Source organism: Callorhinus ursinus, unplaced genomic scaffold (assembly GCF_003265705.2).
Source record: "Callorhinus ursinus isolate GAN/ISIS: 27379988/994484 unplaced genomic scaffold, GSC_fseal_2.0 scaffold174, whole genome shotgun sequence".
NCBI classification, from domain to species: domain Eukaryota; kingdom Metazoa; phylum Chordata; class Mammalia; order Carnivora; family Otariidae; genus Callorhinus; species Callorhinus ursinus.
In genome coordinates, this window is record NW_027397236.1 from 48,377 (window position 1) to 66,578 (window position 18,202).

General features: G+C 41.0%; 1 protein-coding gene across 5 annotated transcripts in view; it reads right to left on the reverse strand.

The window, feature by feature from the left end:
* Window positions 1-11,188: 11,188 nt before the first annotated feature.
* The window catches only part of PRKAB2 (protein kinase AMP-activated non-catalytic subunit beta 2), a 24,138-nt gene continuing 17,124 nt past the window's right edge, over window positions 11,189-18,202 (reverse strand). For 4 of the 5 annotated variants that reach the window (XM_073890444.1, XM_025865880.2, XM_073890446.1 and 1 more), the window contains 3 exons: window positions 14,881-15,014; window positions 14,121-14,189; window positions 11,189-11,890 (listed from right to left, as the gene is read on the reverse strand). In XM_073890444.1, coding sequence (XP_073746545.1) covers window positions 11,813-11,890; window positions 14,121-14,189; window positions 14,881-15,014 — 281 coding nt within the window. In that variant the 3' untranslated portion in view covers window positions 11,189-11,812. Of the gene's footprint in view, window positions 11,891-13,218; window positions 13,256-14,120; window positions 14,190-14,880; window positions 15,015-18,202 lie in introns of all 5 variants that reach the window. The other variant, XM_073890445.1, reaches the window with a different exon arrangement.

The window sequence follows — 18,202 nt, forward strand, 5'->3', positions numbered from 1 at the left end:
GTAACCAGTAGAACAAGCAGACAGAATATCAGTAGAGTACAGAAGACTTGAACAGTCCTATCAGCCAAGATTCCTAGTTGACGTTTATAGAATACTCCATCCAGAAGAGTAGAGAACATATTCTTCCAAAGTACCATGGAACATTTACCAAGTTAGATCATATTTTGGGCCATAAAACAAGTCTCATTAATCTAAAAGGATTCAAATCATACAAAATATGTTTTATCAAAATAAATAAATAAAATATGTTTTGTTGCTATAATGGAATTAAATTAGAAATCAATAACTGAAGACATATGACATATGGAAAATTTTCAAATATTTAGAAACTAAATACAACACTTCTACATATTCCATGGATCAAAGAAAAAGTTGAAGGGAAAGTAGAACTTTTTTGAACTGAACGAAAATGAAAACATAAAATACAAAACTTTGTGAGATGCAGTATTATTTTCACTGGAGATGCGATTCTAGGATGACAGTTCTTTTAGCACTTGAAAAATGTTGTGCCACTTTCTCTGGCCTCCATGGTTTTGATAAGAAATCTTTTGTCATTCAAATTGTTTCTTCTCTAGGTAAGTGTCATTTCTTTCACTGGTTTCAAGTGTTGGGTTGTTTTTTTTTTTTCCTTTAGTTTTCAGAAGTTTGGTTATGGTTTTTGTGTATTTCTTTGGGTTTATCCTGTTTAGGGTTTGATCACCTGGAAGCTGCAGATTTATGTCTTTTGCCAAATTTGCGAAGTTTTCAGCCATTACTCCTCTGAGTACTTTTTAAGCCCCACACTCTTCTCTCCTGAGACTCTGGTGACAGGCATATTAGACTTTTTATTATAGACCCACAGTTCTCCGAGGCTCTGCTAATTTCTTTTTAGTTTATTTTCTCTTTATTGTTCATCCCAAGTTCTATTGTTCTATCTTCCATTTCATTGATTCTTTCTCTGTTTCCTCCATTCTGTTGAGTCAATCTATTGAGATTTTATTTTAGTTATTGTATTTCTCAGTTCTAAAATTTCCATTTGTTTCTTCTTTATATCTTTTATTCTTTACTGAGATTTTCTATTTCTGTGATGAGACTCCTTCCTTCATTTGTTTTGAGTGTGTTAGTAGTTCCTCACTGAAGCATGTTTATGATGGCTGCTTTAAAGTCCTTGTCAGACAATTCTGACATCTGTGTCATTTTATTGTTATCATGTACTAGCTCTTTTTCTCATTCAAGTCAAATCCTACCTGGTCTTGGTACGATAATTAACTTTTGCTTGAAACCTGGAGAATTTGGGCATTATGTCATGAGACTCTGGATCTTACTTAAACCTATTTTCACTAGCTTCTTCTGATGAGGTTGAGGTGAGGGCATTGGTGGGGTAGAAGTCCAGGTTCCCCCTCAGCTTTACTGACACCCAGGAGGGGGCTCCATGTTAATTCAGCAGGGTTAGGAATTCTATCTCCCTAGTTGGTCCCCCTGATACCCTACACCCCCAGGCTGGGAGGGATAGGAGGGCTTCCTTACTGTTCTCTGTATGGCCTCTGTGTCTTGCTAGGGCTGCCCCTTTGCTGGTCCATGGACTAGAGAGATCAGGGAACTCATCACTGATTCCTTGCCTCCTGAGGTCACTAGTCAGCCTGGATTTTTCTGTCTTTCAGTGGCTTCTTATGTTTGTTTTATATATAATGTCCAGGGTTTTAGTTGTACTTAGAGGGAGGAATAGGAAATAGTATGTCTTACCGTCTTCCCAGGCAGAAGTCACTCTTCCAGCTTTTTACTGTAAGAAAAAGTCCTTATTTCACCTTCATATTTTCACTGGGTAAATAGTTCAAGGTAACAGGGTTTTTTTCTTTTAGTACTTTAAAGATGTTCTTCCACTGTGTTCTAACTTGCATTCTTTCTTTTTTTTTTTTAAGATGTTATTTATTTATCTCACAGAGAGAGAAAGTGAGAGCAGGAACACAAGCAGGGGGAGTGGGAGAGGGAGAAGCAAGCTTCCCGCAGAGCAGGGAGCCCGATGTGGGGCTCAATCCCAGGACCCTGGGATCATGACCTGAGCCGAAGGCAGACGCTTAACGACCGAGCCACCCTGACACCCCTAACTTGCGTTATTTCTGATGACAAATCTGCTGCATCCTTATCTTTGTTCCTCTACTTATAACTCATCTTTTTCCCCCCTTATGCTTTACACTTTTCTCTTTATAACAGGTTTTTGAAAGATGTGATTATGATTTGCCTTAGTTTAGTGTTTTTTGTTTTTTTTTTTTTAATCTTTCTTGTGTTTGGGTTTATTGAGCTATTTGGATCTGTGGCTTTATGGTTTTAATCAAATTTGGGGGAAATTGTCACTATTTCTTCAAATATTTGTTCTGTTCCTATTACCTCTTTTGTCTACTCTGTTATGTCACTTAAAGTTTTCCCGTAATTCACTGATGTGCTATTCATTTTTACAAGTCTTTTTTCATCCTGCTTTATTTTGTGTAGTTTCTATTTTTATGTCTTCAGGTTTGATCTTTCTTTTGCAGTGTCTAATCTAATGCTTATTCCATCCAGTGTGTTTTTCCTCTCATGATTTATAGTTTTCATCTCTAAAGTTCAATATCCTATCTGATATGTCTCTACTTAAGATGTTCTGGGGCGCCTAGGTGGCTCAGTCGGTTAAGCATCCAACACTTAATTTCAGCTCAGATCATGATCTCAGGGTCGTGGGACCAAGCCCCTTGGGCTCGGTGCTCAGTGAGAAGTCGGCTTGAGATTCTCTCCCTCCACCCCTCCCCCCACTCTCGTGTGCTCTCTCTCTAAAATAAATAAATAAATCTTTACAAAAATGTTCTGTCTTTTTTCTAGGTCTTTGAACATATGGAATATAAAGTTATAATAATTGTTCCACTGTTCATTGTCTGTTATTTCTAACCTCTTGTGTCAATTCTGACTCAATTTGAATGGATTGATTTTTTTTTCTCATTATGGTTTGATTGACCTGTTTCTCTGAATAGCTTACATTTTTTTTAAGATTTTATTTATTCATTTGAGACAGAGAGATACAGAGAGAGAGAGAGAGCATGAGCAGGAGAGAGGCAGAGGGAGAGGGAGAAGCAGGCTCCCAGCCGAGCCAGGAGCCAGACATGGGGCTCGATCCCAGGACCCTGGGATCATGACCTGAGCTGAAGGCAGATGCTTAACCATCTGAGCCACCCAGGCGCCCCTAGCTTACATTTTTAAATTTGGATGCAAGACATTGTAAGTTTTGTCTTGATTGGTACAGGATATTTCCTTTTTTTGGTAAATGTTCTTTAGCTTTGTTACGGGATGCAGTTAAATTACTTGGAAACAGTTTGATCTTATGTTTGAGATGTTAGGTGAGACAATAGCAGTGTTGTATTAGCTTCCTATTGCTGCTGTGACAAATTACAACAAACTTAGTGTCTTAAAACAACACAAATTTATTAGTTTACAGTTCTGTAGTTCATAAGTCCAAAATGGGCCTCACTGGGCTAAAATAAAGATGTCTATGTTTTCTTTTTTTTCTTTCTTTTTTTTTTTTTTTCTGGAGTCTCCATGGGAGAATCCATTTCCTTGTCTTCTCTAGCTCTTAGAGGTTACCCATATTCCTTGACTTATGGTCTTCTTTTTCTATCTTCAAAACCAGCAAGAACAGGTCAAGTCCTTTTCAGATTGTATCACTCTGACCTCCCTCTTTCACTTATTAGATTGGGTCCATCCACCTTAATAATCCAGAGTTAACCCACCATCTTAGGGTCAACTGATTAGCAACCTTAATTCCATCTGCAGTCTTAGTTCCCCTTTGGCATGTAATCCAACATATTCATAGATTCTGGAAATTAGGACAAAGACATCATTGGAGGGCCATTATTCTGCCTATCACAAGCATTTTGTTTGGGGCTAATTGTTCCCCACAACGAAGGCAAGACTCCTCTGAGTACTGTACTCATTATTTCATGAATAAAGAGGTTTACCAGGCGGGTAGGAACAGAGACTATTCCTGGCCCTGTGTGAGGTCTGGGTATTATTCTCTTTATTCTTTCTGGTGGTTCTTTACCTAGGCTCAGAAAGTGTCTTTTCTCATATGCATTGGTCAGTACTCTGCTGAATACACAAGGGAACCCTCTGCCAATTAAGTTCTATGTGTGTGTAGCTTTCTCCTCCTTAGTACTCCATCCTGTGCTTCTAGCAGTGTTGGATTCTGAAGACTCTTAGCTCTGTGTCCTCAACTCAGGCAGTTCAGCAGGCTGGAAATTCTCAATGAAGTCAGCTTAGTCAATTAAAGGGCTCACTTCATTTGTTTCCCATATTTCAGGGATCACTATTCTTTACTGCTTGGTTTCCCTGAAAACCACTGTTTCATATATTTTGTCTGGATGGTTAGTTGTTTTAGGTGGGAGGGTAAATCTAATCCCTGTTATTTCATTTTGACCAGAAACAAAAGTCTCCTGGTAATTTTTGATTAGATATCAAATATTGTGACTGTTCACCTTGTTGATTGCTGCATATTTTTGTATTCCTGTAGGTATTTTTTTTCCTAAAGATTTTATTTATTTGAGAGAGAGAGAGCTAGCATGCACAAGAGTGTGTATGAGTGGTGAGGGGGGCAGAGGGAGAGAGAGAAGTAGACTCCCTGTTGAGCAGGGAGTCCAAAGTGGGGCTTGATCCCAGGACCCTGAGATCATGACTTGAGCTGAAGGCAGATGCTTAACTGACTGAGCCACCCAGGAGCCCCGTATTCCTATAGGTATTCTTGAGTTTTGTTTTCATATGCAGTTATTGGGAAACCATTTGGCCTTTCAAGAGTTTTTATTATAGTTCTTTTGTGTCCCACCTCCACATCACTCCAATACTTGACAAATGTTTTGGGACCATGTGCTTCAGTAAAGCCCCCTTGCTATAATTTGTCTTTATCACTCCAGCACCATCAGACTTTGGGAGATTTCACTCTACCTTTTATAAGCCTTTTGTGCTAGCTCTTAAGCATTCCATGCAAGTTCAGACCTCAGTAAGTACCCTTTGGGGAAAACTAACCATGCATCTGAAGCCCCGCAAGTTTTCAAGCCCTCCCTTTATCACCACGTGTCACCAAGAGCTTTGTTGGTGTTACTTTACCCCCTCAGTTACCCTCTGCCTGGGCAAAGCTGTCTTCATTCCATGCGCAGAATCAGCAAATGACTACAGGAAATAAAATGACTAGCAATCTCAGTTCACTTGGACAGTTCTACCTTATTTCATGAACCTGAGTTCATCTAGACCTGGTTGCTGCTACAGGTCTCTATTATAGCTAAAAATTCTGAGCTCAGACTGGCTCTTTATCTGGTAGATCCCTGGATTGTCAAATTCCCCTACTCTGTCTGCAGATATCCTAACTCTAGGTCCTCTTCCAGACGACCTATGAACCAAATCTGCTAATTGGGGGAGAAAAAGAATCACCATCTTCGGGTTGGCAGAAATTTTTCCATTTGTGGACAAAACAGTGTCTGGGAGGGCTAGAAATCAAAAATATTTTCTGAGATCCAATTGAATGCAACACCCATCCCACTCCCTATCTCAACACCTAACTTCTAATTGTGACCCAGAACTATTGTAATCTATAACAAAGATCCCTGAAAACAAGAACTAAGCTAGGGTATAGGTCATAGTTTTGAGGAAACAGTAAGCCTGGGGTTAAGGCTTCCGCCAAGATCCAGATACACAGGTCTGCAGGAATCTTGGTGGTTCTTTCAGGTGCTCAGTATTCTTACCTGATGTTCTTATCATGATCTATCACTAGCAGGTGGGCTTTGGAAGCTGTAGTGAAGGGTATCCAGTTCATAAGTAGTAGAGAAATTTGTGAAAACCTACTTTTGGTTTAAACATATCATACATCATATGGACCTTAGGTCTTCTGACCTCTGACAAGGAGGAACCTTGCCTTCCTCCCTAGGAAGTCAATGAAAAGAGAAAACTCTCAAGACAGAAGTCTCCTTTGGAGCACAACTGAATGCCTGAAAGAATTCTAATTGGTAGGAGAGCATGGAGAAATTCATCTTTAGCCAGTGTAAGAGCACTGGAGCCAAGGAATCGGTTTAGGGAGAGGAGGTACTCCAGACTTGCAAATGTGCTGCTGGATGAACCCTGGCCACGTAAGCCGGGGCGGCGGGGGGGGGAGGAGGACAGGTTCATGATGTCTTTGAACAACGATGTGTTATGAGTAACTGTTGGTGCAGAGGACGAGAGGGCTCTGGAAGGGAATACAAGACCCCCAGACAGGTGGGCCAGAGAGAAATGCTTTAGGAAGCACACCGATACAAGTTTGGGCCTTGACAGAATTCTGGTGCCATGCTGTTTTAGCGACCATGGAGCATGATGTTGAGAGCATTCTGTCAGAGGCTGAGTCCACATCAAATCTGACACTGTGCCTTGTCTGCAATTAGTCTCTTGACCTGCTACTGGGGGTTGAGGTTAACTTTTGTTCTGTTTCTGCAATTACTGGTCTTCATCACCTGCCCCACTTCACCCCTTCACTTCTCTCATCACCTCCCCTACTCTTTTCACCCTCTCTCCCAGTCACTCCCAGTGTCATTCTGTTTCCCTTAAGGAAATTTAACTCACTTTAGATGCTATAGAGTGGCAAATATAGGGGAGCCTGGATGTGTTGTTTTAGGAGAAGTCCAGAGGTCAATTATGTAAGAACCCTGTGAAATAAAGGGATGGAAGACAAAAATTATCCTGTTACCATCATGAGCAAAGCCATTTGAGGAGAGTGATTTGCTGTCAGAATGAAGCACATAATCTGCCTTCATGTATAATGAAGTATCTCTCCGACAGTAAGAATAAGTAGGGAGGATCCGCATCCTTGGATGTGCATTAGAATCATCTGGGGACTCTAATACAGATGCCTGGGTCCCATACCAGAGATTTTCATTTAATTAGGGATGGAGGTAATAGATGGGGCATATTTTTATAGAAACTGCGTAGGTGGTATGAATGTACAGATGGGTGAAAACCCTTAGTCTAGGGCCTCAGCAAATCTAGCACAGGATAACAGTTAAGTATGCAGATTTACAGAATGTGCCAAATTTCAAATCATTGAGTTCGCATTCCTCTAGTTAATGATGGCATAGCCTGGAAAAGAGGAAAAGTGGCAGGTGGTTGGATGACATCACTTGTGTCCTACACCTACAACTTCTTTAATTCAAATGTGTTTGCGTGGCGGTTTGCATTCTTTAGGTTCTGAGACGACCAAAGCAGGCAGATCTTTATAATATAATCAGTGACCAATAAAGAACTCAAATATTATTGCTGTATAATACTTTTATTCAACAGTTTTATGGGAAAAACCTCACATTTCTGTATATGTAACATCACATAATTTTCAGACATGTCAAAGGCCAGTGACAAATTACATTTGGGGAAAAACTTTAAAATCTATTCTTGCATGCCAATCCCTTGTGGAATACCAAAAAGCAGCCCCGTACCTCAGCACTAAAGGTTACAAAAAGCACCCTTTAAAGGAGGACTCACATATTTAATTCTCTTCCAAATTATAGTCTTATTCCCCCTCTATGACAGAGCTGCATTCATTCAAAATGCTTCAGTGAAATAACAACAAGCATCCTTCAATTTATCAAAATTCAAACAAGTCTCACATATGCGGCCCAGTGTGGAGATTAGGACTAATGGACATCAGTGAGCTTTGGCTGTTCTAAAACCACAGCCTAGGTAAGGTAAGCGTTCTGTGGATGGGAACAGAAAAGAAGATGATCAAATACATAATATAATACTTATGGTAGGTAGGTATCCCTTGACCATTTAACTTGACTACAAAATCCACAGAGTGGCATTTCACAGCAATCTTACTGCGAAAGCACTGTGCTACAATGCAATTAGTTCAACTAATGTTGGAACTAATAAAAAATTTAATTGTTAATGAAACTTAATCACTTCAAAGCACAATAGAGAAAAGCAAATCAAGACAAAGTCCACATTTGAATTCTAGAGGGATTCCATTGCTAAGAATTGGATTTCATAAGTAACAGACTCTTGAGACTTCTCTTTCTTTCTTCTTATAGTTTAAAAAACAGAGTTGGCCTTTTTACTCCAGAAGTTTGGGTTCACTGCAGAAATAATAGCCCTTCAACCTTCCACTGTGATGGGCGCTTAAGGAAAGACAAATGCCTAGGATCCAGAGTCTTCCTGACCCCTAGCCCTTCCAGGTGCTCTATTCCATGGGTAACTGGAGCTAGCAGTCCCTGGTAGAAGACAGCAGGGACTTGGTTTTATTGATGAGTCAGAATAACATGTGAACAAACTGTGTATCTGCTTGTAAGCCTATGCCCCAAATCACTAGAACATGAGGACTCAGAAATCTCTGAGAATAGAATATTTTTCAAACACATATAACATAGACTATTGCATATCATTTTTAGTTGAGGTTAAAATTTTAAAAGCCCTATTTCCCCAATTAGAAGCAGGGGAATTCTATCATTAGTATGTCTCCTTCATTTATACCCAGATTAATATAAGCACACTCTGGAGGTAACACTTCTTTCTAAACTTAACTTCATTTTAGCAGCATACACGGAGTACTGACACTTTGCAAAAAAGGTTTTATCTCAGATCCATTAGGTCAATAAGAGACAAGAAATAATTGGAGGCCTGGGTTTGTATGATCCCCTCAGAATCTTCTCTTGGACTCTTCTTTTACAGGGTTTCTCTACCATATTAGCATTGTTTAAAAAAAAAAAAAAAGCCAACACACTTGAGGCCAGGTATGCTCATAGGGGGTTTTACCTACAGTGACCGAAAGCTTAATGCAAGCTAATCACCATGACCAGACCAGCAAGATGACTAATATTTGTTTTAGGTAATATTTGACCCGAGGCTCTGGTAATGTCAGCTTGACAAATGAAGGTAAAGTAGAATATAAAAGAAAGGATAGAGAAAAGGAACAAGAGACAAAGGGATGTTTTATAGAGTAGGTTCTGTACGTTGAGATCCAAAGGATACCAGTATATTATGTCTCATTTAATTAACAACCACAACAAAAAGGCTATTTTTAGTTCTGAGTTACTTAAGCCTTTAATTTGTATCCTCCTCAGCTCAGCCACTCTTCCCTTTCCCCACAACCCCCAAACCATGATGCAGTTCTTGAAGGGTTAGCACTCCTAAAGAGTGATTTTCTAACTTTTCTAACTTTGACTCTGTGAAACTCCTAGAAGCGAAAAAAAAAAGCCCCCAAAAAACAACAAACAAAAACAGCCATGTTTTTTTAAAAGCTAAAAGTGGGTTTTTTTTTTTCTGCCTTTATTCATTTTCAAAATCTGCCAAGCTCTTCTACAGAAAATAACTATCCCTTTAACCAGCATAAAAGAATGAGTGGGCTGTACGCTGGGCTACCTTCCTCTTTCCCTCTCTCCCTTCTAGAACAGCTTCTTGGGGATAGCTTGTGTGTGATAGGCTTCTCAGGGCCATGGGGTGTATTAGCAGCGCAGAGAAGGAGCGGTGCGGAAGGAGCTATCACCCAGTTCCCCGTGCCTGTCCTTTTCCATACCAGCCGGTCCGCTCTCAGTTCACATTTGGCTGGGATTACCTAAGAACGTAGGAAACGGACACTTTCTGCACACACCCAGATTAGGAAGATCTGAAGGCCACCAGCACCAAACTTAGTGTCACTGGAGCCAAAGCTAGTCCACAGAGGCCACTGGCCTGAGAAACTGAAGGAATCTCTTTTCTTGCCCCACTCTACTGATACATCTGTGTAAAATTTTTAATACACAAACATATAGGTAATTACACTTCAGTACTGTTGATAAGAAATAGTAGTGTAACAAAATCCTCCAATAACAAACAAGAATTTGAATCCTCCTATGTGGCCCACTTATTTAATGGGTACTGGAAAAAACAACAGTATAACTGAAGACAATGTAGAGCCTGAGAGTTGGTTATAATAGGATTTGGCCTGGATTTTTTAAGTGACACACCACTCAGAAAGTGGTTGGGACCATAAAAGGTTTCCCACAAAAGCTTTTTGCTGCAGAAGGGGGCCTTGAGTGGCTAAAGCAGTATTCACTCTCAGCAAGTAACCACCAAAGCACTTAGCAATTTGCATTCCCAGCAAAACCACCCCAATGCCCTACTGCCTCACTCCCAGGATCTGAGGTCTACATACCCAAAGACAACTGTGTCATCAGCTTTGAACAGGAAAGACAGGAGGTAGCTAAACTGACCTATGGGTGCCCTTTCAGTGTGGCTGGGCACATCCTGACAGTCAAGGCGTCTCTCAAGCATCAAGTTTGGCCTCCTTCAGTGTTGAATGTTTTGACTTGCATTTATCCTTAATGGAAGAGCCACAGATACTTGGAAAAATATGTTTTATCTCTGAACCCCACGAGTGGATTGGATAGCTCCTTTTCATTCCCACAAATGAGAATCATTGACCCCACTTCTTCACTGAACACTTTTAAAAAAGAGAGAAACAAAACGGTCCTGTTTGTACATGGTGCAGGGAAGCAATACTATTCATGGTTAGGAACCCCAGGGATATTTTCTTGCTTCTTGGCTTACTGAGTCTTTAAGTTGAAGGAACTTTTTAGGCGCACCCAATGAACCTGAATTTGTTTCTAGAACAGTATTTAGTGTAGTGATGTGCACAGGGTTGGCCACATTAATATAAGACCATAGAGGGCTAGAATACTTGTTGAAGAAAATCTTGGGAACCATTTATCAAGAGCTTAAAATTTTCCTATTCAGTCTCTTAAGAACAATGAAAAAGCATTTTTTAATTAAAGAATAATGTAGGCACATAAAAGTCTCCCAAAGAAGAAGGACATTAAAGTTTTCCCTGGTTCCACTCCTACCTTCAAAGCTGTCTGCTCTGCAAAAGAAAATACGGAAGCAGGGCCAGGCCAGCTGGGAAAACCTATGGGAATATGCCGAGACAGCCTAAGCTGTGGCACTAAACACAAACGAGAAAGTAGACCTTCTGCACTCTGCCCTTCTTATAATGCTGAGACCTATTTTCTTTAGTAGAAGTGAAAACTAGTGGTAACAAAGTGGCCTGGGCCTGTGCTGGGCTGAAAAGGAGACTTTCTGGCAGCCCCCGTCTTTGTTAGTGGGTCAGGTCCCACATAGCCTTTGAAAGGGTCACTTGCCAGTGAGTTTTGTGTTAGGGATGGGTCAGGTATAGGAACTGAAGGAGGTTATCAAAGCAAGAATGTGAAATGAGAAGAGAAAGGGTTCTTGTGGGGCATCTGGTGTCATAAAAAGCACAGACTGTGCCACATACTCTAGGAATACAGAGAACCCATGCAAGAAAAGCTGCCCCTGCAGGGAGGCAACTGTAAGTAGGGCAGAAGTCTGGCACAAGCCCATCCCTTGGAGAGCCAATGTAGCAGTGGTAGAATCTCTACCCAATAAGGATCCTGAGAGTTGGCTCTTCATCCATTTTAGGAAAAAAGCTTCCTGTAATGGTTCTTCCTGCAGCTCCCTCAAACTGGTCTTGGTGAGGCCCCACAAGCAGAGAACACATCTAGCTAGGAGGCTTCCATTAACCTTTCTCTCATATATGTGTATATGTGTATGTGTGTGTGTATGTGTGTGTATGCACACACACATACACACACACATATATACAATTTTTTTTCTTAAAGTAAATTCCATGAACTCATAAAGCTCCCATCTGCAATCAAATGCAAAAGCAGAGCATCCTACTCAAAGACTCTGAAGCACACATATCAGCCTCAAAGCAAATTAGCCTTCCAGTCTTAGGTTAAGACTGGTCCAGTCCAGAAAGGCAAGGGAGATACTTCTCTTAAATCCTGGGAGGCAGGAAGGGATCCCTTCAGATGGGCTTATACAGCAGAGTAGTGACATACTTCTTCTTGTAGCGATGGGTTGCGCTAAGGACCATCACACTGTCCTGCAAGGGAAAGAAACATGCAACTAATTCATTAGTTCAGACGATAGGTGGCTCTTCCAGCCATCAGTCCTTCACAGTCGCTCACTTTTAACAGAGATAGTAGATATTATATAAACAGGCTGGTTCAATTCAACTTAAATTCCAATCCTGACTCCTACTGTTACTCTATTTGTGGCCTGAGTAATCTACTTGATGCCTCTAAGCCTTTTTTCTCATCATGACAAAGGATAACACCTACCCCATGAAGATGGTTCTGATGATTATATGAGAATATCTGAGACATAATAGATGCTGAAGAAATAGTAGTTTCCTACCATCTTACTCCTTTCCCCACCTCAAATGTGAATATTGGGTTTAAAACTAGCATGGAAAAAAAATATCCTGACATTCTTTTTTTTTTTTTTTAAAGGTTTTCTTTATTTATTTGACAGAGAGAGAGACAGCAAGAGAGGGAACACAGCAGGGGGAGAGGGAGAAGCAGGCTTCCCACTGAGCAGGGAGCCCGATGCGGGGCTTGATCTCAGGACCCTGGGAACATGACCTGAGCCAAAGGCAGATGCTTAACGACTGAGCCACCCAGGCGCCCACTGACATTAATTTTTAGAAGAAAGTCTAAAATGCAGTGAGAAGAAAGGAGGGTGATTTTTTTTTCCCCCATTTCCAAGCCCCAAAGCAGGGCTAATTTAGATTTAATGTCAGGGATGAACTTAAAAAGTTCATTCTAATCAAGAGGAGACTCAGGAATCCCTCTCTATCCTTGAACAAAGTAGACCCCAAAATCTTCCTTGGAAAGACACTCAATCTAATGGATCAACTCCAAACAGCCTAAACAATCTGACAGAACCAGGAGTGGGTCAAGGCCAAGCTGAATCGCAGTAATCAAGACCCTGATCTGGGTTAGAACCAATATGACAAGGAAGAGGTACTCTTTCCCTGGTTGTGTTACAGCTCAAGGGTATGCCATAGGAGGAGATGGTAGGCCCATGAGCATCAGTTGATAGCCAAGGAGCAGTTACAGGAGGCAAAATTCAGTCTGATCCAAAGAACCCAAGCAAATCCAACTGAGAAACCAGTGCTTCCCTTTTTCCCATATGCTGTGTTATTTACAATGAATGCTTCTCAGATTAACATTCTGTGACCAGAGTATGCTGATCATAGCCTAAATATGACAGAAGCTAGGAAGGTAAAAAATTCAGCGCCAGGAAGGGTTTGGTAGAAACGAGGAGCAGGTGAGAGAAAAATCTACTTGGGAAGACCTGGCGCTGTGATCTCTAGGAAATAACATGGAATGAGGACAGGAGGACCTCCGCCCTCTCTCTGGTACTTACTGGCATTATGACCTTCTCTGAGCCTTAGTTTCTTTATCTATAAAACAGGGGTTAAAATTAAATTCAATAATATATATTTTTAAAGTATGACATAATCTGTTAAAGGTAGCTGTGTCAGTGATTTCCCTAATGTGGCTGCACATCTAGAAGCAGCTTAAAAAACAATTACTGGGGGTCCATCCTAGATGCACTTATTCAGAATCTCTGGGGATGGAGGCTTTGAAACTGTATTTTTACAAATTTCCCCAAGTGATTCTGATGATCAGCCTAGTCCGTAACTACAGAGCCATATACAACTTCATTCCAATAGCCAAACCACAAAGACATGACAAGACTGAAAGGGTATTTTCAACCCAGACTCTAATGCAGCAGAGAAACTAAGGACTCTAGAATTGGAGGGGGCAGAGCATATCTGGTCACATTTCTCCTTTACCTAGTGTAGTGGAGAGATGCAACCAGTGGGTGTATATGACCGAAGCACTCAAAAGCAGCTCCCGTTCACCTTTAAAAAGCAAAATCCTTAATCACATTCAAGCATTCTCTGAACTAGAAGATAAACTTGCTTTGCCTGCAGATGAAATCATAGTGGTGTGAACTCCAATTCAATTAAGTAGGTGGTACAAAGGTTATAGCTATCCAAAAGAAACCAGGAAGCGGAAAAGTCATTTAATGACAGGCCAATTCAGCTAGCCAGAACACAGGAATAGGGACTAAGATTAAAAACAAACAAACAAACAAACAAACAAACAAACAAAAAACCCACCTATAGTTAAAAAAAAGGAAGTTCTTCTCCTATAATTTGATCGTTATGGCCAGCTTTAGCCTCAATGAGGTGGCAGGGCAAGAAACCACGTGTTACCCCTGCCCTCCCATTTTGGGGAAGAGCCAGGCCCACCACTTACCTTAATGGATAATGCATAGAGATGGTTCAGCATAACATGATTGGGCTCAGGAAGCAAGGCTGGGTCACACTAAGAAAGAAAAAAAAAATCACTAAATGGGGTTAAGTGCACAGTTTTCAACCAAACAGTTTACTCTTCCTTAGAGCTCTTTGGATCTGTTGAGAAATGCTAAACTAGAATGTGTATTTTTTCAAAATAATACACTCACCTTAGTATATAGCAATCTTTATGTTCTCATTACAGAGAATTAGGAAAATTCTGAATCCAGGACAGAAACTCTAAGCCTTAGCATCTATTTATCTCCCTTAATAGAGCTAAAACAAAAATCTTGACCACAACACATACAGAAGATTTGTGTTAAGAGGCAAAAATAATCTTGGTGGGAATCAGGTGAATTGACTAGAGACGTAAATTATATGGGAAATAAAAAACCAAGAACCCCTTATAGTCCTTTTGAATATCCCCAAATGATAAGTAGGTCTTATCTTGTGTTGGACTGAAGTCCCAGAAATTGGTTCTAGCAATCCATGGCTCTGGGTCTAATTTATTAGGACCAGAAGATAACTATGAATTTTGATATCAGTACCTAGAAAAGTAGTAACTCAGCCCTGGAAAAAGTTATCTGTAATGATATTGATAGGTATATGATTTACATTCTCAACACAGCTTTGTAATAATCCCAACCTCTAGGATTACTAACTTTGGCTCAAATGGTCCTAGTAACACCCAGATGCCCCAGCAATTCTCTCAGGATACTCACAGAAATATTAGTGTCCTTGTTAAGAATAACTTGAAGAAGGTGAGGAGGTAGGATGGGTGGGGATTTGAATCTCTCCTCAGATCGAAACACATACATTTCTTGACCATAAGGCCCAGGGGGAGAGCTGGAAAGGTCTGGAAGAGATTTATCCAAATATAAGGGAAAGTTGGAGAGCTAGTAAAAATTCATGAAAAAACTGTCAACAGATGGCAGCTAATATTAAATATGGTAGAAGTCATAGATCATAAACTTGTAACCTGCTAGGTCTACAATTGTAAGGCAAAAGAAAGAGTCTCAGTCATCCTGAACATGAACCCTAAAATTCCTCAACATGGCAACATGATGTGGGGGACAGAGGCGGGGATGAGGAGTGGAAGACATAGCTACAGAGAAGAGCTACTCTATTTATCAGTTGTATGACCTAGAACAAATCCTTCTATTATGGTCAGTTTCTTCATTCATAAACTGAAAGATAATAATCTCTACCCTATTTCACAATGTTTTTATAGGAACGAAAGGAGGTAACAGATATGACAATGCCTTGTAAACTGTCAACTGATGTGAAAAAATTAGATTTTTTTTTCCACGCAAGCAATAGATAACAAGGTTATAAACTAAGACTGCTGATAGTACAATGATTGCAACAATGAGGACAAGATTACTAATGATGTAGTAGGTGTTAGGGAAATGTAAATCAAATACCACCTCACACTCATTAAGATGGCTATAATAAAAACACACACAATAGTAATTGTTGGTGAGGATATGGAAAAATTGGAACTTTTGTACGATCCCCATAAAATGGTGCAGCAGCTTTGGAGAACAGTTGGGCAATTCTTCCAAAAGTTAAATTTTAGGTTGGCATATGACCCAGCAATTATACTCTTGGGAAATGAAAACATACGTCCACACAAAGACTTGAGCACAAATGTTCAGAACAACATTGTTTATAATAGACAAAAAGTGGAAATGATCCAAATGTCCACTGGCTAATGAATCCATACAATGGAATTTTATTCAGTCATAAAAAGGAGTGAAGTACTGAGCATATAACATGGATGAACCCTGAAAACATGCTAAGTGAAAGAAGCCAAACACCAAAGACCACATATTGTGTGATCCCATTTATATGAAAGGTCCAAAATAGGCAAATCCATACAGACACAAAGTAGATCAGGAAATTGGGTGAAAGAGGGAAGACAGAGATATCGAAAGTATGCTAGTCCTCTTTCTATATAATTATGATTCCATGTCTATTGTTCATCGGTTGCTTCTCCAGAATCATATAATGCAAAAATGTAGTTGCAAGTGGCCTCATGACTTAATTCAATATAATTAAACCCTTGTTAATCACTGCCCCACCAGTCAAGAAGAAGGTTCAGCTTTACTACTGGGCTTATATAATAAAAACTATTTTTATGATTTTCATAAACAGACAATTATTATACTATTGATTAGTCTTTTAGAAGCTACATAAGCCACCTTTGTGCCCTTAAGATTCTAATATGCTCCACTTAAGGTTGTGTCTCCTCAGATGAGAATCACTGAGATTCTAAGCCTCTGATTTTAGTGATAGGGAACTGAGAACCAGAAAGGTTGAAGGACCTGTGCATGACTTCAAAGCTAGTGAGTAGCAGGGGCAAGCTTTGAACTCAAAAGGGAAAAGTGTACTCACTGGGAACGGTGTGCACGATTCTTTAGACAGTTATACCCTTTAATGTAATGTACTAAAATAGTAATTGTGAGCGTGGTTAGCAAATCACTCTTCTGATGTTGTAGCAAATGTGATAAAAGCCATGGAAAAAAGTAATATGGGAGAAACTAAAGGATACAGGTCTTTTCTTCTAACAAGGAACTTTTTCTTAACCAAAAACTTATAAAACTTCAGTTAACATACACACAAAAGAGTTGTGGGGGTTTTGTAACCCTTTCTCCCCAAAGACGGCCATAACTGCAGGGCCATATAAAAATGTAGAACTGCCAGCCAAGCTATCAACCTGGCAGGATTAAGCTAATGCAGGTCCAGCTAAACAAGGCAAACCAGACGGAACTAGTCTCAGCTGGGTGATACTGTCAAAAGGTAAATGAAATATTACTAGAAATGGGGGGGCAGAGCAAGATGGCGGAGGAGTAGGAGACCTAGATTTCATCTGGTCTCAGTAATTCAGCTGAATAGGGATCAAACCATTCTGAACACCTACGAACTCAACAGGAGATTGAAGAGGGGAGTAGCAACAACTCTCTGAACAGAGAAGCGACCACTTACTAGAAGGTAGGATGTGCGGAGAAGTGAATCCGAGGCGATATTCGGGGAGATAGACGGCGGGGGAGGGGACCTCCGTGGGCCGCTTCTGGCAAGTGATAGAGCCGCGGAGCACAAAATCGAACCTTTTAGAACTTGGCTCCGCTGAGGGACGTCGCTGCAGTGGCTAAGCGGGGGGTGGAATCCTCCCGGGACAGTGTGGTCTCAGGACCCTTGGGGTCACAGAAAGACCGGGGGTGCCTGAGTGTGGCAGAGCTCCCAGGTATCGGAGCGGGGAAGCCGGCTGCAGAGACGGAGCCGAGGCGTGGGCTCTCAGCTCGGGGTTGCCATAAACTGTGATCCGCGGCCCAGTCGGGCCACTGCTCCTCCAGCAGGGACCCAACAAACAGCAGAGCCGGGGAGACTCCCCTTCCTCCCCGGGGAGGAGCGGCGCGGGAGCGCACCGCAGGGAGCTGCTGGGTTTGGAGACTCCACACGGGGTCGGGTGCCAGAGATAGAAACGCTCGGTCACAGGCCAGGTGAGCACGGAGTGCGGCCGGAGACCAGGGAGACGGGTGTGACTGCTTTTCTCTGGAGGCGCACTGAGGAGCGGGGCCCCAAGTTCTCATCTCCTCCGGGTGGAGATTGGGAGGCCACCATTTTCGCCCTGGTCCTCCAAAGCTGTACCGAGAGCTTGCAGGGAACAAAAGCTCCTGAGAGCAAACCTGAGCAGCTCGCTTAACCCCGACCGACAAGGGTGGGGCAATTCAGCTTCCGGCAAAGACGTTTGGAAACCACGGCAACAGGCCCCTCCCCCAGAAGATCAGCACGAACAGCCAGCAAGCCAAGACCAAGTTTACCCATCAAAGAGATCGGGAGAACTCCAGCGCTAGGGGAATACTGCACATAGAATTCATGACTTTTTTTTACCATGATTCATTAGTTCATCAAAGTTAATTTTTTTAACTGTTTTTTTTTAATTTTTCTTTTTCCCTTTTTCAACCATCTTATCAATCCCTTTTTTAAAAAAAATTTTTTTATTTTTCATTTTTAGAGTCATATTTTATCCCTTCATAGTAG